The 22,274-nt window shown below is 45.6% G+C and overlaps 1 protein-coding gene across 1 annotated transcript in view; it reads right to left on the bottom strand.

Moving 5' to 3' along the window:
* The window catches only part of DENND2A (DENN domain containing 2A), a 57,792-nt gene that overhangs the window by 6,000 nt on the left and 29,518 nt on the right, over positions 1–22,274 (bottom strand). The window contains exons 5-15 of the mRNA XM_071422483.1: positions 21,499–21,620; positions 18,961–19,158; positions 16,963–17,056; positions 15,625–15,675; positions 12,602–12,789; positions 11,809–11,918; positions 11,528–11,597; positions 10,828–10,905; positions 10,214–10,354; positions 7,765–7,913; positions 574–751 (exon numbers count right to left, since the gene is read on the bottom strand). Of these exons, the coding sequence (XP_071278584.1) occupies positions 574–751; positions 7,765–7,913; positions 10,214–10,354; positions 10,828–10,905; positions 11,528–11,597; positions 11,809–11,918; positions 12,602–12,789; positions 15,625–15,675; positions 16,963–17,056; positions 18,961–19,158; positions 21,499–21,620 (1,379 nt within the window). The remainder of the gene's footprint in view (positions 1–573; positions 752–7,764; positions 7,914–10,213; positions 10,355–10,827; positions 10,906–11,527; positions 11,598–11,808; positions 11,919–12,601; positions 12,790–15,624; positions 15,676–16,962; positions 17,057–18,960; positions 19,159–21,498; positions 21,621–22,274) is intronic.

Here is a 22,274-nt window from a genome sequence, read left to right as displayed (position 1 = left end):
ACCCCACGCTCATGGCAGCCAGAGGATGAGAGCTCTGCTCCCTGGCACTGCCAGCTGACAGAAAACAGCTCAGCCCACAGGGAAGAACCTCGAGTACAGCATGGTGTAGATGCAGGACTCACAGTGAGGATGCAGGACTCACTCACAGTGAGGATGCAGGACTCACTCACAGTGGGGATGCAGGACTCACTCACAGTGGGGATGCAGGACTCACTCACAGTGGGGATGCAGGACTCACTCACAGTGAGGATGCAGGACTCACTCACAGTGGGGATGCAGGACTCACTCACAGTGGGGATGCAGGACTCACTCACAGTGGGGATGCAGGACTCACTCACAGTGGGGATGCAGGACTCACTCACAGTGAGGATGCAGGACTCACTCACAGTGGGGATGCAGGACTCACTCACAGTGGGGATGCAAGACTCCCAGTGAGGATGCAGGACTCACAGTGAGGATGCAGGACTCACTCACAGTGTGCACTCAGGACTCACTCACAGTGTGCATGCAGGACTCAATATGGATGCAGGACTCAATATGGATGCAGGACTGCCAGTGGGGATGAGGACTCACCTCCTCCACAGGCAGCTCCCTGAGGCGGGGCAGGGAGCTGGAGAGCAGGCCGATGAGGAAGGGGGTGGGCGAGCACACGATGTCGATCATGGAGGGCGGCAGCACGGGGATGTAGGTGTGCTGCCAGGTGAAGGGGTACAGCAGGGCCACCGTGGCGTGGCAACACTTGGACAGAGTGCTGGAAGACAAAACACAACCAAGGGCAATGGCTGGTCAGTCAGGGAATGAGGGGTGCTTCCTAGAAATCAACTGCTCCCTGACTGATCTCTCTAATTACTAAGGGCTTTCCCACATTTCTGACCCCATTTTTCAGCTTCAGAAGCAATGACTTCTGAAAGATGACCCCAGCCCACACTCCTATGAGAAGAGATGGGTTCCACTGAATCAGGGATCTGCTGCTCCAGTGTCCTGATGGAAAATATCAGACAAACACTGCATCTTCTATGCCACTGCCTCTCCTTAGAGAAATGAGTTCATTCTCTGGCAGGAGTCAGGCAGGATATCCAGTTAGCCATGGCAGAGCTTGCCACAAGGCATCAGTTATTCATCTCTTCTGGGTCTGGAAGCATTTTTATGTGTCAAGAGAGGGGGAAGTCTAGCTGCTGTAAATCCTATATATATAACATCATTTGGTTTTACCAGCATCCAGGAAAGGAGAGGAAGGAGGCTGGTGCAGCATGCAGGAGCCACGTGGATAGAGAAGGATGCCCAGCTGACTCCCATTAGACTCCATGGGAGAATTTACATTCAGCAAGCTGGGTTTACTGCTGACTTAAGAGGGAAGGGGTTTGATGGGTGTGGATTTGAGCTTGCTCTGAAAAGTGCAGCCTGCTTTCCCTCCCCACTCCAGTTAAGTTTGGTGGATGTGCATCCCTGTGCTGTGTCACAAGGGCACGCTGAGCAGAGGGACATGGCTGGGGACAGCTGGCTGGCTTCCATCATGTAAGCTCAGATTAGCAGAACAAAATTGTGGCTGCTGGGACATCAGTGTGACAGTATGAAGTAATCAGGCAACAAACACTGTTAAACACAAGACACTTTTTGGAGATGAGGAGATCCCAGGGGAGAGGCTGGAATCTGCTTAACCTGAAAATTTTATCTGGGACTGCGACAGGTAGGGAACTGGCACTTGGGAAAGAGGTGTGTTCTGAGAAAGTCTCTTCACAAAATGGGGACAGTTTCCTCTCCCTTCACTCCCAGAGGACTCTCTTTTCTAAGGGGATACTCCGTAAAAACAGAGGAACACCCTCCAAAGGCTCTGTTACAGAGTGGTAGCTTTAAATGGGAAAAAACCTTCAGTTCCACATCATTTTTGGGAAGGTGTGAGTGTATCCCTCTCCCTGCATTGACTCCTCCAGGCTGCCCCTCTCCTGCTGCTCTCCAGCTGTGCCTGCCATCATCACCTAGCCCACACCTTGCCATGTCTATCAGAAATGCAAGGCAGATAATGAATCTGAGAGAAGCAAAATTAAAATAATGAGAAAACGTGGAGCTAGCAAGAAACAAAATTATTAAAAAAAAAAACCCACCCAGAGAAGATGTGGGAATAATATCAAAGTAGATGATTTTTGTTGTATCTTTCATACAAGCTAATCTTGAAAGGAACTGCAACAAAAGTGAATGTGTCATCTTAGAAGTGCACTCCAAGCTAATGAAATCCTTTAAAAACCATCTCCTTCAAAGCTGTGCTACTCATACATTTCAGGTCATGTTAGCAGATACAAAAGCAGGGGCTTCTCTTCCTCTCCATTACTGCAGAGCATATTTGCCACTCCTCGATTTCTGACTGATAATAGACCTGGTAATAGCAGCAGCAGCATAGTGAGAGCTGAAAGAACTGCACCTTTCATCACTTGTGCACAGCAGTGGGACATTATCACCACCCACCATTCCTCTTCTTTGAGCAGAAGGTGAATATGGAAGTGTTAGAAGTTTTACATTTCCACCAATCCTCTATTTTGAAGGTGTATCCAAATTTTCTGCCTAAACATGGGACCTGAATTTACAGACAACATGTGAGAACCCATGGGAAACATCTCTGAGTGCAGGTAGCTCCAGAGAGGAGCAGTGAGCAGCTGAAGTACATGGTTATTTATGGCATGGTGAGATATTATGGCAAGCTGTCTCCTGCTATATTTATGGTGCCTTGTTCTTGCCTCAGCCCAGTGAGCACACATGGTACGTGAGAGATCGAGGGGGAGGAGAGATGGCCCAGCTCCAGAGAGTGCAAGTCAAAGGCAGAGCTGTGTTAAGTCTGAAATTGTACACACCAGGCAGTGGGAAGTAAAGATAACTTCCCCTTCCACCCTTCCATCTGTGCATGACTCAACGCCTCCAGGGTGAAACCCAGTGATCTCTGCTCCCAAACATTTCTCACTGTGGAAGACCCTTCCAGGGAACAATACTGGCAGGGTTGAGGTCTGTGAGCCTCCTTTGTAGGCAGAGCATTTCAGGGATGCACAGAGGAGGTATCACTGAGGTACCTTTTGCACATGTCAGACTTGCTCTGCAGGTAGTCTCAGGGAGCTGCAGGTTGCCAGGAGCCCAGGAGAACCGTGGCCATCTAGAGTGACTCAAGCCTAATATCTCTCTTTCTCTTGCATTTGGCACTGCAACAAGCACTAAGGGACTGCTGATTCACACCAGGCTGATGAGCCTTGCAAAAGAATCCAGCTTGATAAATCCCTTTTATGCCACCTGTGTGACTCTTCAGCCAGCAGCCAGGTGACTGCAGTGTGCTCTGGGAAGTGTCAGGAGCCACCCTGAGGCCACACAGGTTCAGTCCAGCTGTTCAAACCGGACACAGGCACCACTTTCTAAGGCTTTTGGTTTCATGAGTAACCTTTAAAATGCTGCAGGTCTTTGAAGAAGGCTGTCAACATGCTGAGCAATTTTCAGGGGTTCATTCAGCCTTCTGCAGGGAACATGGTTGAGCTGCATGTGAGACTGAGATGTCAAGGCTAGTACAGAGGCTAAAAAGTACTGAGCACTCAAGAACCCTCAGACCCCTCCCTAAAGGGCTGATTTGGGTAGGGACTGACACACAGATCTCTCTGGGTAAGCATTCCCTTGGTCAGAGCAATGATACTGCAGCAACAAGTGACACTTGTTTGCTTGAACAACAGGACTTCCCAGCACACAGCACAAAGCCAGCACACAGCACCTGTGGAGCTGCTGCTTCTTGGGAGCCACCTCGAACACAGGTGGCCAATACAGACAGCTGCAGCTACACAGAAACCCTTCTTCCTCTCCTGGGAAAACCTGCTCCAATGCAACACTCCAAGACTAGCTTGACTCGCTCTAAAAGACACCTTGACAAGTTGCAACAGCTTCTACAAAGGGACACTGGCTGTTCAGCCTGGTTGCTTTCCACTCCAAAGGGAAGCAGATGTGATAAAAAGCCTCCAAAGCTGACTCCCTCTTTGGGTTTAGGATCTGCATGATTTCTGAAACACACTAATGAATCAAACATCCTGCTGTAGTTTAATGCCAGGAAGTCCTGTGGTCCCTGCACTAACCAAACTGCTCAAAATATGCTGGCATTTGGCAATTTAAGACTATTTGAATACGTATCTTTTAATTTTTTTTAATAAGCTCTGCCACAGTAGGATTTGTTTTACAAACACCTTCAGATTTCTGACACTGTGTCACATCTGGAGTTACTTATGATGGATTACAGTTCTGGTTTACAACATTTAGCAGGCACAGCAGCTTCCAAGCATTGTCCCATGACTTCACACAGCTCTGCTGCAAATCCCACCAGGAGGATGCCAAGTTCCACCAGCTCTCTGGGGACCCTCACTGTCTCCCACAACGTGGCAGGTTTGTGCAGGTGAAGAAATGTGTATTAAGATGACCTGAGGAGACAACACTACTATCAAACTTCATCCTTGGGTTTCTTCTTCTCCCTAATCACAGGACAAAAAGGGAAAAACCTGCTAGGCTGATATTCCCAGTCCCAGATTTGTTTTTGTAGCACATGGTAGAGGGTTCTTCCTGATGATTTATTACCTTTTGCTGGGGATGACCACATTTAAAGTGTCTACTCTAATTCTTTCAGATCTGCCTTTGATAACAATGACCACTTTGTGTTGTTGATACAGCTGTGGTTTCTGGCAGAGACAGAGGCAATTGCTTGAGTTGGTCAGATCCACAACAAGCTTTTGAGATCTGGAAAAAGGAGGCTTTGATTTTAAGCCTGTGCAAGCTTTTCTTTTTAAAAAGCCTTCTGAATCACAAGACCTCCTGCTCAGGCCATTAAAAACTGCCCAGCTTGAGGTACCTTGTGACATCAGGTGATTTTAGCTGAAAGATGCCTTCTAAAAGGTTGTTTGGCAGTGCCTGGAGCTGCATGCCAGGCAACATCCCTTGGAAACAAAAGCAGCTCTCATGTTGCAGTGTCTAACCCATGCCACTGTCTCCACTGCCCAGGGACTAAAGTTAACATTGCAGGAATGAACAAAAGCTGGGGGAAGACCAACACAGTTTTAACAAAGTCATTTTCCTGGGTTGTGAGGCAATGTATACTCCAGTATCCATAGTGACAGAGAAAAAAACCTACCCAAAAACTAATAAACCAAATTCTTTCCTTTTCCGCTGCCAAGCTGTGGATTGACAGGTATTTAAACACTCAATGCTCATTCTAAAGATGGAAAAGACAAAGTATTTCACTTGCTGTACACTTGTTAGATGCATTTTTTGGCTCAGCTTGAAAACTTTTCACAGCTCATGCAGTATTTGGCAGGAGACCTTTCAGCTTTCTTTTCCCACAGACTGATTTTATAGCAATTAAAGGATGCAAATAAATTGTACACATTATTTCTCTGTCCCTCACTCCCAGACACACCTTTTCAAACATGGACAGATAGTTATTAATAGTACCCACATGAAGAGCCCCAAAGATTAATGATAAATGTAATTTATTGTGCATCTTTCACTGTGTCACCTGCACTCTTCCCATTAATCCATCTCAGCTGGATTATTTCTAGCATTCCTAACCTCTGAGCACTTTCCAACAGCTGCTTTTATAGCTTTTTTCCTTCTCTTCAGCTAGTTCCAAAAAGTGTTTCTTATCTTTCCTCTCAAATTGTCATTTTCACTCCTACAGTGAATGCTACTTAATACTCATTGAGTTCAGTGTGTTCCTGTCCCAGGAAAAATATAATTTGGACAGAAGATCCTGTACCTACAATGGCATCAACTTTCAAAATATGGAAGGTTCACCTATGAGTAGAAGAGACTGTTCACCTCAGGAAAGGCTCACAATGCCAGTCCATTCAAGTCACTGAACTGGATTAAAATACAGCAGTTACTTAATTTTGAGGGATATTTTCTTTGTTTTCTGCATTTCACATCTTTACAGCCCTTTGGGATAATTTCCAAACTTTTGCTACACAAAAATAAGCCAGAGAAACTTCAAATTTTGTAAAAGGAAAAGAAAAAGACTCTCCTGAAATTGCTCAAAGCAAGGTCTTCTCAGAAAGATCAAATATTAAAAGTCTCATAGAGAGCTGGCAAACCTATGGTAAATATTTGAATCTGAGCCCTGTGGTCTAACAGACCCTGGATCTTTTAAACATGACAATTCTTTTTTCACAGGAAAAAAAAAAAAAGCTGTTTATGAGATATTCAGAGATTCTAGAAACTATGATTCTATACTCTCTCCCACTCTTTTAAAGGCCTTTACAGCTGGATTGATTCCTAAGGACCCTAGATATCCTGACAAAAGATACAGGGGTGGGAAATGAACACCAAAACCCATCAAGGTACCTTCAATTACAGATGTCACATCCCATACTCAGAATACACAGTGTTGTGCTGCCATGTAAAGATGGGATAGGAAAAGATTTGCTGAACAAATGTTCATTCTAAAGTGATGTCTCAACCCCCCCATCAAAAAGTTCCCTGCCATTTCCTGATACCACCCAGCTCTCATGTAGAGACTACAATGTCAATCTGTGTCCTTAAAAATTTTTCTCAGAATGTAAAACTTGTCCTACAGAAGAAGAGAATAATATTTAAGAGCCTGTGATCATAGATGATGTCATAAATCATATATGTTACATAGAGATGTAGTGCTTGGATGAATTCTCTCACTTTCAATACAAATCTAAATGCTCTGCATGAAATGTGTGGTTTAAGTATCCAGAATACCAAGTTTCTACACACACAACATATCAGGAATTATAGAGAGGCAAATTTTCCCCTTTCTGAACCAAGACATCTGCAAGCAGCCAGTGCTACAGCTTCCCTCTCCCATCCTTTCTATTCCTGTGATGAGACTGCCTGAGCTCTGCCCACAGAGAGCCCAGGATCCATGCAGAATGAATTTTTCCCCTTCATTTTCCTCTAGAAGGGGCCTCTCCATTCTGTGCCCCAGTGCTCAGTCCCAGAGCTGCAGGCTGCTGCCTGGAAGTTGTGAAAACAGACAGCTTAGGGGCATTGTACACTCCTGAAACCTGAGCGTGCTCCTCAGTGTCATTACTCATCCAGGCAGCTTTTCTTTCCCCAGCCCTGTCGAACTTTCCTCCCTGAATCCTCAAGTGCTTCAAGGGCTGGAGAGCTGCCAGCCACCAGCTGCACAAGATCTTAAAGAAACCCAGACCCATTTTCATCATTTAGGAGAGCAAACAAATATATTTTTAAAAGAGCAAATTGAGCAGATTCAAAATAGAAGGGGGAAGTCCTCTGTCTCATTTCCCCTCCTCATTTCCCCTCCCTTATTTCCCCATTTCACTGCATCCTTTGTTTTCATCCCCATAAGAAAAGGGAAGTATTTAGAAACAAATATGAAAATATAAGCAGAAAAATCAAGAAGATTTTGTGACATCAGGGAACTCAGAAGGGACAGTGATCCCTGCAAACCCAAGCACAGCTCAGAAGGGAACAGTGCAGCATGATGGAGCAAAGGGAGGGGTTTTGCTTCCTTAGCACCAGGGATCTGAAATTATCTAGAGGAAGTGGAATTTGGTTCTCCCTGGGGACAAAAAGCAGCACTTTTTGCAAGCTGCAAAATGAAATTATGGTTCATGTCCTAAGTTCCCAATTCCTGGGAAGAACAGCCCTATTCACGTTGTTACGAGGTTGAAAAGGGCAGAGAAGAAGAAGAACAAAGCAGAGAGATCTGTCACTGCAGCCTTCCCAGCCTCCCTTCCTTGCCAGCATTTTCTTTAGGGGAATGCAAGAGGGTACCTGAGCTTGTCTGCAATGAAGATCACCCTCCTTTCCAGCAGCAAGGAGGCAAAGACTCTGCTCAGGTGCCGCACGCTCAGGGAGGTGAACAAGGACTCGAAATCAACGTGCTCCAGCCTGGAGTCGAGGGGCCGCCGCAGCTCGATGACCTGGGGGGGACAAAAGGAACACAGCTGAGCTCCTGGTGCCACCCAGAGCGTGCCAAGCAAGGACCCAGCAGGTATTTTCAGAGCCAGCAGCCCTTACTGACTGCTGGTGAGCACCACAGAGCAGTAAGTCCTCAACCACAGTCCTTCCAAAGGCCTCCCATAAATCCTTCTTGCAGATGAAGAGAATCCAGAGTCCACTCCAATAGGCACAGCATGAGATCAACCACAAGTTCTTCCCACTGGACTGAGGACAGCGAGCTCTTCATAAGGAGGAAAACTAGTTTGTGTCCAGCTAGGAGTGGTTTTCAGGCTTTCTGGTATTCAGGCAGCAGAATGTCATGGAGCCTTTCAAATCTACACTCTGACTTTTACAGTTAGGATTTATTTATTTTTTACTGCAAGAATCTGGATGCCTAACCTCCTGACCATAAATTTTTTATATCAGTTACAGACAAGAGCAGCCTGTGGGTATTTTTCTTTGTTCATATCTACTTAAATAATGCCTGTCATAGCACCTTAGCACTTCATACTCCTTATCTTAGACAGATGCTTATCTAAATTGTTTTTGAAAGCCTCCAACACCACACATTTCATAAATCCCACAAGAAAATTACTCTAGTTCTGAACTACCCTCACCAACACCAAGCCTGCAGCTGAAACATGTCAGTGGCAAATTACTTCAATTACTTGTTGTCTTACTCTCAGTACACACTGAGAGCAACTGGTCACATTCCTCTCTGCAGGAAACTTCTTGTGTATTGAAAGGTTATCACGTGTCTTCCTTTGTCTTTTGTTTTCTATATTAAGTAAACAATTTTCTCAAGCTTTGCCTGTACTTTCTAGACCACTTAGTAAACAGAACTATCCTTCTGGGGCTTTCTCCTAGTGGGTGCATGTTTTGGAAAACAATACTCCAAAGAAAATACCATCAACACTGGAAAGCAGAAAATTTGCTTTCCTTTATTATTCATCCCTTCACTTGCTTTCACAATGAAGGATTTTGTCTCAATAATACCACACTGTTACTTTTGCTCACTTTATGGCCCATTGTACCACCAGATCCTTCTCTGAAGTACCGTTGCTCAGTCAGTTATTTTCATGTTGTATTGGACTACTCCTTTCTTCCTCTCAGCATTTTGCTCTTGTCCATATTGAATTTCCCATCAGATTTTCCATTTACAGAACCACAGAATAATATAATCATTTAGACTGGAAAAGATCTCTAAGATCATTGAGTCCAGCTGATCACCACCATGACAACTAGACCACAGTGCCACATCCAGTCATTTCTTGAACACTTGAACATGTTTCTTGAATTCAGGGGAGTGGGGCACTTTGACTTTTAATCCCTTACTCTCCAAAGTGCCTGCCCCCATCCCAGTGCTGTACTGTGTAAATGTGGAGTTTATGCCATCAATCTGATAATTAATGAACAGAATCCCAGACACAAACCAGCCACAACATTCTCACAGCACACCACTGGGACTTTGCTCCTCCAGCACACATTTTTAACCAGCTTTGCATGTTCTCTGCAGTAATGTCATTTAGTTGGGACTGTTTCCAGTTGGGTTAAGGAGAATGTCATCATGCAGTGCTCTGCTGAAAGCCTGCAGACACAACTTTATCAACTTGCTCTCCTTCCTCCCTCTCACATTCAAGGCATACCAGGCCCTGCACCAAGTATGGCCAAAACTACCTTCAATTTGTCTCCCTCCATCCCCCCACAGCCCTCCAATGCCATGCCCTAAAGCTTTGTACTCTTAAAACCCTCCTGCTGTCCTCACACCACATTGTGTGAGATGCAACACAGATCCTCACCTCCACACTGTGAAAATGCCATTCTCAAAGGCTGCAACATTACCCTGGTGTGGTTTCAAGGATTTTCTGACCTGATCCACACAAACAGAGGTTCTGTATTAAGGGTGCTGGAGCACATTGTTTGAACCTGACATTAGGAAGTTAAGTGTGGTGTCCTTGAGCAGATCCAAGGTCATATGCTGGGCAGCACAGGACCTGCTGTCTGTGCCTCCTGGCCTCAAGGCCAGTGTCCTGGTTCCTTTTGCTATATTAGGCTGTGTGCTTACATTCATTTTTACCATAGGATTTTCATTTTGATTCTGAGTGACTGAAGTCTCCATACCATCCCCTCTGGTCCCCTGTTTTACCCCCCAGCTTCCCCCCACAGCTGACAGATCATCTGTTCTTGAAGATCCCCAGTGCTATGCCATGGTCCCAACTTTCAGTTGCTAGTCCTGCACCATTTGCTGGCCTGTCTCCCTCTCTCTAGGAAGTGTCTTTACCTCTGTTCCTGAGCCTGGCAAGAAGTTCTTGACTGTAATGGTCCTGCCCAGAGCTGGGAAAGGTGCCTCCATGACACTCCTCATGAGAGGCTGCACCAGGGCTGGAGAAATGCCCCGTCTCTTCTCAACCTCATCCAAAATCTGAAATAAAGGCATGAAGACACAAAAACATGCAAATCAGGAGGAGGGAGATAACACCAGGAATGAAGTGCACCAACATATATCTATGTCCTCTCCTTAATCCAGTATTGACAAGGAGCTGTGTGTCAAAAGAAAGAAGGCAAAAGGTGCAACTGAAGACCCTGGAGTTCTTTTATCAGAAGAAACACAACTCCAGTGAAAGCTGAAAATTTGCAAACTCCCCACTACACATTTTAACCTCTCTTGCCTCCTGGAAGTTTTGCTGAAGGAAGTAGGCAAGAGCTGACAATCTAGTTTTCCTATTAACTGTGCTTTTGCTAGGTTCTGGAATTAGCATGTGGTTGCCTCACCAAATCGTTCAGATCCTTTCTTCAGCTATCAGCTTCCCTGATCCCCATTCATTCATGTGCTGGCTTCACTCTCAGGTCCCTCTTCACCTACAGCACAAATTCCCTCTCTTTCTCCCCCCTCACCTTAGAGAAGAGATTGAAGCATCCAAGGCGACTCACAATGCAGTAAACTTCTGGGAGACGCTTCCCTTTTCCACTGGGCTTTCAAGACAAACACAAACACACACACAAAAACCAAGGAAATGTCAGAGTTATAACTACTGCAAAGATAGAGTGACTGGTCTCTTAGTTGTCCATCTCACTGGCTGGCTCAGAAACTGGCAGGCATTTGACAGTATGGTGATGATGACAGCCTGGCTCAACCCTGGTACACCAGAAAGGGAGGAGAAATGGGCATATCCACAGTGTGGTCCCAGCTTACCTAAATCAAATGACAAAGGCAGAGATCTGATCTGATCTGATCTACAGAGACAACTCTGAACCTACAGGACCAGCACAGGTTTAGACAACTGTTTAATAGGTATCCAAACCTAAAGAGGATAAACCCTGTCTTCAGCTTCAGGGGTGAAACAACAGTCCATGGCCATGCTAAAGTGCTGGTGCAAGGAAAATGCAAGAGAGTTATGTCTGGAGTGGAGGATGGGACATAGAGAGGGACTTTGGCACTGAACAGAAGAGAGCAAATCTGCTCTGTTGCCGCTCTTTTCATTCCACACTGAAAGAGAAGAGCAGCAGCCTTCCACTTTCCAGAATGGGTGCCAGTAACACCAACCCCACAGAAGGCTGCACCACTAGGAAAAGGAAAAAACTCAGGGATAATTACCAGCAGCCTCCTACAATACCCAAATCGCCTGCTTCCATCTTCCCCCGTCAGGACAAATGAGAATGTCTCACTGCAGAAAGAGAAACCAGAAGGACAAGATACCCATCAGCCTCATTACCAGTCCCAGACATACAAATCCAATAAACCCCCACTATTTCTGAATTTCCTATACATCCCTCTCAGAGTTCTGCCCAATCTTCTATGGTAACAGCTCTTGCATTTAATTAGCTTGATACAGAAATCTGTTTCTCATGAGTCAGGATACAAAGTACAGTACTTACCTGGCAAATTGATGGATGGGGGCCCAGTCCTTTGCATCAGGGAAGCAAAACTGGGGAATAGCTTTCAACTGATCTTCTGCCTCACGCATGAATTTGAACGAGCGTTCAAGCTAGCAGAACAGAGAGAAGGAATGTTTCCAATTAGTCATGTGGGGATGGAATGACTTCAAATATTTTTCCTGTGACAAATGAAGAGGTGATGACAGAGGCTAAGCTTCTGCCTGGAAGATATTAAAATTTCTGTGATTTTGGCTCACCTAATCTTTAGATATCTCAAGGTAACTCTGTGCCCCCAATTCCACCAAGGCCTGTCTCTGCAGCACCTGCCTCTGCTATATTGTGCCTCTAATCTGGGACACACCTTCCAGCAAGGGGAAAGAGAACTGAAGTCTGAGAGGAGCTCTGGTCACATCCCGTTTACACTCTGTCACACTGGCTCTGTGTTTCTCCCATTCCTCCTTCCCCATTTTGAGCTAGGCTATCACTGAAAGCTGTTCCTTCCCTTTCAGAACATGTATCTTCTCCCAACCATCAGTTATCTTTAAAGAGGAAAGGGTGAGAAAGGGAATAGCTACATAAAAGTCACAGCCAAGGGCAGCAAAAGATCTAAATCAGCTGCTCTTCCAGGAGCGAGCAATACCATGACAATTCTCAGGCAGTGACTGAAGCCCTCCCACCATCTTCAGTGTCCCTCAATGCTGACACAGCAGAGGGTCACTGACACAACACGTGCTCAACAGAGAAGCTGCAGCTCCTCCAGCGATCCAAGTGCCGCACGCAACCCGAGACAGACCTTCAGTGGGAACTGCTGGGTGACCTCAGGGATGTAGGCAGCCCCAGCCTGCTTCTTGTGCAGCGACACTACGACAAAGTACTCGAAGAGCTGCCTCTCCTGGTACTCGATCAGGTCCCGCTCCAGGGTCTGGTAACGCGGCGCTTGCTTCAGCCGCGACTTCACGTGCACCAGGCGCTGGCTGTGAGCTGCAGGAACACACAGAGAGCCTGGCTTGCTCTGGCTCTGCACGGGCTCTGCACGGACTGAGGGATGAACCTGAAATCACCTCACTGCTCTGGCTTTCTCAGTGGAAAGCTTCTTTTGGAAGCTGCACTATAAATATTGACAGAGATGGCCCATAATATCGTGCCATCACCCTGAAGAACTTTGGCAGCAGAAGGATTTCATGGATAACTTTTACAGCCCAAGCTGAGATCCATGTAGGACATGATGCAACAGATAATGTCCAGCCACTCATCCTAGCACTCATTTATGCACTTTTCAAAGCCAGCACAGTGAGGTGATTGACCACCTTTGTCCAGAGGAGGCTGTGGGCAGCAATCCCCAGGGTTTTACAAGACCAGCACCTGGGTCAGGCCAGGGCTGTGCTGTCTGAGTAATGCTGGGGACTCCCAGCTCCAGCACACAGGCTGGGCTGTAGGCCAACAACAGAAAACATAAGAAAAGAGGTGCCAGTGAAAAATGCTGGCTCATGCCAGTTCTTCCTGTGCCTAAATTTAATCTCTCAGTGCCATGCATCTACAAGTTCACCAAGACAATGGGAAAACAAGCAAGCTGTAGCTGCAACACACACATGAGCCATGGGACAATAAACATTCCAGCATGGAAAGTAATGAAAAGTTGCCTGCTGAGAAGAGACCAGATGAAATTCCCTGAGACCACCCCCTGCTTCATTTTACAGTTGCATCCCAAATTAAATCTCCATGATGTCTCCCTTATCCCTGCTACAAAAGAAAGGAAGAATTAACTACAAGTAGAGACTCCAGCACATTCTCACAGCTTTGCTTTTTGGGAAGGTGGGTGGCAATGCAACTTTTTGATGGAAACAACCACCACAGAGATGCTATAGGAACTCCAATTCATAAGAAATCTACTTGGGAGACAGGACTTCCTGAGAGATGGGATATACTTGTTCATCTTTTGTCCAGTAAAGTTGTGCCACTCACGGACTATTCCAGACAATGAAATTTAAGGCAATCTTGAGGTGCCTCTCAAATCAGAAAGTGTAACAAACCCTGAGCCGGTAAGGCCCTGGAAAGATGGCTTAGAGTCCTTTTTCTTGTCACCTACTATGTTATTTGCTCTAGGGCTGTAAAGCTTTCAGAAGTGCTTTCTGTTGCATCAGGGATTTAAAAGGAGCAGTGTCACAGCAGTGCTGAGTGCTTCTGAAAAGCTTGCTTAAGATCTGCACTGTTTATATTCTAAAGATACCAGAATTTTACTGCTGTCATCATGGCAGAGTTTGTCTTTCAAGATTTTTCCTTTCTGAGGGTCACCACTTCCAGCTCTGCCATCCAACCTCATGATTTACTGTGTCTCAGATTATGTACAGTGACTTGCATGCAGAGGCACCTGGCTGGTATGGTTGATGTGTTACACAAAATGTACAAAGTCCCAAATACAAGAGACTTGCTAAATCATCTCACTTCCTGTTTAAAAATAGGGAAGTCAACAGTTCAACAAGGCATAAAGCAGAATAAAGCTGTAGTTAGAGCAAACAGCAAGTGCCAGAGCTCCTGTTCACACTTATGCAGACTTGCATAGTCACTCAGGCCCAGGTCTGGATCTGGATATTGTCCAGAGCCCAGTGCTGTTGGATTTGAGGTGACTTCATATGATCTCCATCATCCTCTCTCCAGGGAGTTCTGAGCTGCAGTTACAGAGAAACACAGGATGATGCACATGATTCACTATGGCAACCAGCAGCAGGCAAGAGTTCAAGTCTTCCTGGCCACTTCTACACTGCCTGCCTCAGCTAAATGTGAACATGCTCTGTATTTTCACAACATTTCAGGAGGGCTGTGAATATAATTTCTGCACCATCCAGGTGCAAACCCTCTCTCCTGTCTCCAGCCTAGCCTAAGAACCTGTCAAAAGGTAGGCACTGGCAGCAATTTTCAGCTTGCTCTTGCTAACATAGCAATACAGATAAAAGATTTCAATGCAGATGAAAGCAAGAGCATACAGTAGTTCTTGGGTGGGAAGCTGTGCTCACAAGAGGGAATTCAGCCTGAGCTTTCACTTCTAAAAACCTGCAGGAGGCTGAGAATGAGCACTCCCACTCACAATGCATGGTGGCTGACACAGCTCATGCCTGTCTTTTCAGCTTGGAACTGAACTGACCTGCTATCCAGATCTGATGTGCATGTGAGTCAGGAAACTTTGGAATGTGAGGGAGTTTCCATCTTGCATTCTAACTCTGCCAGGATTTTAAATGTGCCCCACAAATTCCCAAAAGACAGCAACATCCCCAGAATGTGCAGGGGCTAATTACCAGTACAAGGTTTCAGGAGAGTATTTTGGAGACCAGTACACCAAATAATCCTACAAGAGTGAAGAAAGAAATGTAGTGCTTTATCCCAAACCAGCAATAAATCACATAGTGCCACTCTGTTTTCCTAGCTAGGCAGTCTGGCTGGTGGCTTTTCTCCCACAATAAGCATGTGCTGAGGTGTCTGGACATCCAGTGCCATGCAACACTGCTTCTGCCAGTCTGGTCACACATTTCTGACTCTGCACTTAGAGAAATCTCACTGTATTTCCTCAGTGTCCAATACTCCTCTTGGAAAGTCAGTCAACAAGGAGCTTTGATGGGAGCTGGAAGAGATGTTTGGTTTGGGCTCCTGTAGCCCTCTGCCCATGGATTTTCTCCTGCAGCGTTGAGATCTCCATGTTTTCCTGTGTTCCATGCAGAAACAAGGTCCTTCTCCAAAGGTAGGACACAGAGGAGAGATCCTGTCCTAGGAGCTCAGAGCAGAGTTCATCAGGAGCCATTTGCTCTCTCCACACATTTGCCTTACCTTTCAGCTTCTCTTCAGTGTCACTGTCTGATTCACTGTTTTCATCTGTAACTAGGAAAAAAAAAAAAGAAAGTAAGGGGAAGATGAATTAAGGAAAGTCTATTTATAGCTGTGCATTTCTTATCACTGGCATGAGAAAGCTGGGACTGGCAACTTCAGGGGGAAGCAGTTTAGGTCCCAAGGGCCTTGTTCTTTCAAGGGTGCACATACCCACACATATTCAGCTTACCAGCTCTGGTATCTTCCCATTCATTCAGGGATAAAACACCCAAACCAACATCAAAATCAATTTTGCACAGCCAGAAGAGTTGCACAAAGAATAAAATGCCAGAACAGTATTTTATTCAAATCTGTATAAGCACAACACCAAGGTAAAATACTCATTAATATGCAGTAATTTCTGGGACATGGGATAAAACCAAGAAAAGAAACAAACAAACAAAAAAAATTGTCAGGCTGAATCAGATTCAAGGTCTATATTGTCCAATGATCTATTTCTCTGAATGATGCTATAGGCAGGGGTACAAAAAGTCTGGGATGCTTCCCTTGAAAGTTCATATAAACATTCTCTTCCACCCTGTGGCTGTCTATGCTTTATGAAATAGGATAAACAGTAACAAATAATTGTGGGAAACAAATAGAGGTGGTCACCTTCTGCTGGATATTAAAGTGTTTTGGAAAAACATCCTGTGTTGGAAAGACATAATCTTAATTTTTATTGAGATGAGATGCTTAAAAGCAATTTCTCTGAAGTGTCTGAATGCTTTGGGCAAGTCGTTAATTGACAGTGGGAGGCTGAAAGTCTCAATCCTGCTATGATGGAGATGGTCTTACAGTCAATTGCAGAAACCCGGATTCCCAACTGAGGCTATTTGTTTATTGGGATGGTGAAAGAACCAGGGCTGTTCCAAAATCTCCTGTCTTCCATTGGACAGTTCACTGAAGTGACACATTCCCACAAAATATTTTGAACTCAACAAATCAGAGTTTTTGGACAGAACATTCCTCTCCATAGCTTCCAGCATGTTCCAGAAATAAACATCAAAAAGAGGGGACATGTTTGGGGTGACCTATAAGGTTATCATGCAAAGCCATGGACTGAAAATGAAGCAAGAAAAACGGAAAACTTCCATTTTAACCAAAGGGCAGAGGAACAGCCCTTATCTTACCAAAAAAAAAAAAAAAAAAAAAAGGGGAAAAGTGGAAATCCCAACTCAACCTTAGTCTGGACTGGATGAAGCGCTAGAAAGTGTCACATAAACCACTAAGGCAGTCTACTAAAGTCCAGAGCAGGTCCTCAGAAAGTCTTAGAGGAATGATGATGTGAAGCTCCTTTACCTTTCCCTGAATTGCTCTCTGTAGACTGTGACAGTCTCTTGACACGTTTCTTTCCCCTCCGTGCCTCGTAAATGGCATTGATTTTCAACACCAGCTGCTCAGCAAACACACAAACAAACAAGGTTAACTTCTTCCCCAGGCAAGAAATTGAGTTAGAATTTTATGCAAAGTGCTCTTTATCCCAACCTTGGCCATAGTGAAACTGTTCCCTTGATGGTGCAGGAGGCACAATTCCCAGGATCTATGCTGTGCTGCCCGTGCTCACTCTGGTACAGCAGAGCCCAGGGGAACAAACCCTGCTGAAAGGCCACACCTGAATGCACTTCCACACTGTGCAGCTGTATCAGCTACACAGAGTCCACCTCTCCATACTCCATGGCAGCACCAGAGGGTCCCTTGGCAACCTGTGCTGGTCTGCAGGGTTGGAAGCAGAAAACTGGCTGGAGGATGACTGAAGAAATTGAGAAGGATGGAGGCCAGTGATACTGAAATATTTTACACCAGTGGCTTCCTTTGCAAATCCTGTAACCCCTGTGCTCCCAGCTGGTCAAGAGAGAGGATGCATCAGTGTTGGGCAGTGCTGGGTTCAGTGGCTCAGTCAGTGCCTCTGGTCTCCCTGTCCATTCCTGAAGGGGAGGGGAATTGCAGCAGAGCCATGCCAGGCTTCCTGCCTGAGCAGACCTGCCGCCTTCTCAAGGTGCCAGGCAGGAGCAGTGGGATATGGCCACAGCATTCAGATTTATTCCATAAATAATTGGAATAAATTCAGATTCCAGATTTACATCCACACATGTCTTGTGAGCTCAAGGTAAGACAGGCCCACCACCTACTTGGTCAGGCAACTCTGAACACAAATACAGAAGTGGGAGGCAGGATGCTCTGATGTGGAAGTGCAGCCTTCACCCAGATGCCCAGCTCAAGCCTCAGGTGATGCTGCCCTTGACAAGCAAACCTCAGTTCTGACCTGGCTCTGCAAGACTGCTCAGTGGCACTGTGGGGTAAACAAACACTTGGAATCCTCTCTTCAATTGACATAAAAGTATGTGTGAACACACAGACAGAGCTCAAGCCCATGCACAGATGTGAAGACATACTGGGAAAGAAACCCTAAATATTTGCAGTCTTTGGCTCATTCCTGAAAGGCTGAGGCACACAGAGGGGGCATTCAAAAATCAGATATGCAAACATGAACACAGATCTGGCAACCAGGAAACAAAGAAGATACACAAACACATCCCTTTTTCCCCAAATGCAAACTGTGGGTTTGGAAAAAAATCACCACAGACTGTCCCTGGTAGCCTCTGCTTGTCCTGCAAAGACCGGGATAAGCAACTGTGTTTTTATAACTGTGTTTTTGAAACATTCAATAGATAGACTGCTGCCAAACCTCATTTGGATTGAATACACATCCTGCCAGATCTGAAAGAAAATAAAATTTAAATGGAGTAATGCTGTATCCAAGTAAGAAATAGGAAATGTTGCTGCCAAAAATGCTCATAACTGCAGACAAGTCCTTTGTCATTATGTTCATTGCTCACCTACAGTCACACCTTAAATTATAAACAGCCAGTGCATCAATTAGAACAAGCAAAGAACAACAGATTTCCAGGAGGAAACAAACACACAACACACAGACAATTTCTGACTGTCCCATCCAGGAAGCACAGAAGGAAGTACGATGGGGTACATCTTCTGCAAAATATGAACTGCTTCTTTCCTCTCTGACATACTTCAATTTCTATCCCAAAATTACAATGCTTTTTTTTTTTTTCTTATTATGAAACCTCAGATGGAAAAATAACTTCTTTGAAAGGTGCAGACATGTTTGTGTGTCTTCTCCTTCAGGGAGAAAGGGGGTTAAGCAAAAGTCAAGTCAACAGCCGGGACAGCAGCTACCTTGCAGAAATGCCACACACTGGAAACTAAAGAAAACCTGGTCTCATACTCACATTCCTGCCTGGAAGAAGCCAAACAAAAAAGCCAAAGCCCTAAACTTACCTTGGGAATCTTCCTTCTCCTCTTGCCATTCTGAGAGTCTCCCAAGGAGAAGAAGGTGTCATCTGGACTGCTGGGGGTTGAGGGAGGGCTGACCTTGGATGGTGAGCCAGTCCCATCCCGGCTCAGTTTCCGTATGTCTGGCAGTTTGAAACTCCGCCTCTCCGAGTTTTGCCGGAAAAACGTGGGTTTGGAAAGCAACTGGAAATGGAGGAGAAGGAATCAATGACCACAGAACCTCATGGGTCTTTACTCCATTGCTTACACTTCATATCAGTAAATCCAGCCACAGCACTCAGTTGTCAAAACAGCCTGAGAGTGCCCACAGATTTGTGCACATGCAAGAAACCATGCAGCTGCCAGGCTACATCTTGGCCAGCAATTTAACCAGCCCAATTCATTCCAAAACAGAACACAAGCTCAGGGCTTGGCCAAGAAGGTCTTGCTCCAGTGTGGAAAAAAATCTCCCAGGATTTGGGTAATCCAGACGCTGGGCTTGTAAACAGGACAAGACTAACCAATCAACCACAGGCATTTGGGATAAGGAGCAGCTAGCCAGGAGGGACAGAGAAACAGTGAGAGCAGGCAAAAAGCACTGTCAGTATGGCTGCCTTTGACAGGAGCCAGAATCAGACAGTTCAAAGGGTACAAGAGATGCTTTTAGACAATTATGGAGACTGCTTTCCTCCTAAACTCATTAGCAAGTTTGGTGGGAGTACAACAGAAGATGTTTAAGTAGCAGAGTGAAGTCCCTAAAGTCTCTGACCAAAAATAGAAATAGGAAGCTAAGCTCCAGATAAAGAAGGGGCAAACTACTTTTCACCAGAAAGATGCTCAATAACAACACTTTTTATCTTCTCCTACAGAATTTCCCAGTAGTTCTGACAAGGTAAATTGCACCTTTTGTGGGAAGAGTATCTGCACTGCCAGAGGATGTATCTGGCTCTAAGAAGTGTGGGAGAGAGTTATCCAGCCTAGTTCTGAACAATTCACAGCAGCACTGTGCCTGTAGCTGAGGCAGCACCACCATCTGCCTCCACCAGCAGACACACTCAGCAGTTATTAGTCACACCAATTAATCCATTCAAGTTAGCTAAGGTGTCTCTGGATTTGGCAGAAGATGCTCAGGTGACAAAAATATTTGCCACCTACAGAGAAGTCATGTAAAAATGAGGCTTTGCACTGAAGAATCCCATTCTGCAGCAGGGATATGAGCTGCTAGATCTATAGTAGTCCTGAAAGTCTGTCCAGAGCCATTCCCCATCACTGCAGCCTAGCCAGGCTGTCCACAGGATGAATGCTGCAGCTGTAAACCCATAGCTGCCAAGAGAGCTGCAGCATTTCTTTTCTGACTGATGCAGATCAGGGCTTTTAAACACCAAAGCACAGCAGAGTAACACAATGACTCCTGTTCAACTCTCCTGCTGGGAACAGTGTCTCTGGTGAAAGGCATTCCTGTGCAGCACTGCAGCCCCCTTTCCATAGCACATGTGGGAAATCTGGGTGCATGGGTGACTGCAAATCTCTGAGGGAGATCAGCCTCATCCCAACACTGACACACGTGGCCTCTTGCTGCTCTAGACCTAACTAGCAACAAGGAGAATGGATTGGGAACCACAGAACAATTTTCACTGAATTATCCAAAGACACCTTAGTTGCTGACTAAGCTGGTTGGAAAAGAGCAGCATGTCAAGGAACGCTGCACAGAAAACTTCTGAAAATGTTGGATAACAGCTCTAATCATAGGTGTTACTTGGAAAGCATGAGAAAACCCTCTGGCCAGGAAAGCTGTGTTTAGATCCCTGCTATCCATTCTGGACCCATTTATTGCCAAGATGACTTTGGCTGTCATGCTGTCCCTGCTGTCCTAGCTTGGATTATCTAAACTGGCAACATGAACCAACCAAAGCAGCTTGGGAGGCTGAGGGAGCAGGGCTGCCCTTGGTAAACCCTGAGCTCTGAGCAGGAGGTGCCAATCAAAGCTTTACCTCTTCTTTTGCTTCCATGGACAAGGAGGAAAAAGGCCCCAAGCTGTGAGCTGGGCTGTGCTGTGGACACTCTTCTAGCAATAGCTCTCCACCCAGGGAACAGGCACTGCCTTACTTACCAGCAAATTGTCTCATGGAGAAAGCAAAAAATGCTCCTGTGGGGTGGGGGGTGTGCTGCAGAGGCACCTGGGCTCCAGCATGGGCAGACTGCACTGCCCATGACACTGAGACAAGGCTACTGCAGGCCTTGATTACCCAAATACTTCCATGCCCTCTTTGAGGGGAGGAAGGTCTTCCCACACCACCAGGGAAGGCAATCCTGGAGTGAAAAAAAAAGTGAAAGCAAACAAACTATTTATGTAAGGGAATCCTGGTTTGTTTTTTTACCTCCCTGAAGGGCAGTAAATCCCCTCTTATCACACTGTACTCTGCGGCAAAAGACATAAAGGAAAAATCCCTAACATGAAGAAGGTGTCCACTTTTTCCACACAGGATCTGCATTTCACTCAAAGACTTTCTGGAGCAGAAGAGGTGGCCACTTGAGTCCAAGTACCTTTGTGGGAGTCCCTGGTACAGAAGAGGTGGGGGATGCTGGGAAGGTCAGGACACATTTCTTCCCTAAACAGCGGCTGTTGGTCTCGATGTCTTCATAAGGGTTTTCCTTTGAGGGTGGATCTGCAGCAAAAAGCCAAAAGTAAAAGATTCTAAGGTTGCAAAAAATCTCTGAGGTTTGCCATAAAAATCCGTTTAGGGATCCCCTGATCTTCTCCCACCTCCCACATCAGACATTAAGACCTGTTCTCAAGCATTCCTGCAATTGCTTCATTCTCTCCATAGCCTGGAAGTCCAGCTGCTTGCTGGGCAGTGTCCAAACCCTGACACAGACAAATGCAGCCATAGAAACATATCACAGATATTACAGATGGAAAAGACCCTGCAAACCCTCAAGTTCATTTTCCTGCATCCAAAAGAGCTGTGATGTCCTCATGCACATTAGTTCATAACTACATTTCCTTCTTTCCAGTCCCCTGCTTGGAGTTCCTCAATGAAACTGTGAGCTGAAGCTGTGCATGAAGGTCCTCTCTCTGTTTAAGCCCCACATTTAGGGGGATGACATCTGGTCACCCCTTACTTGGGGTTGAAGCGATGCCCTGTTCTTGGGCTGACTGCAGGAAGATTTAATCCACACTCTGGACATGGATATCTATCACACAATCCAAGATTTCAAACATGTCTACCTATCATGGAGACCTCAATCTCACATGCTGTACTTTAGAAAGAAGGAAGGATTAAGCCACTCAAAGTCAGGATGCTCCTCCCCTGGAGAAG

Source organism: Agelaius tricolor, unplaced genomic scaffold, assembly GCF_023055355.1.
Source record: "Agelaius tricolor isolate 1412-34295 unplaced genomic scaffold, bAgeTri1.0.p SCAF_3, whole genome shotgun sequence".
NCBI classification, from domain to species: Eukaryota; Metazoa; Chordata; class Aves; order Passeriformes; family Icteridae; genus Agelaius; species Agelaius tricolor.
This window is presented reverse-complemented; position numbering and strand designations above follow the sequence as displayed.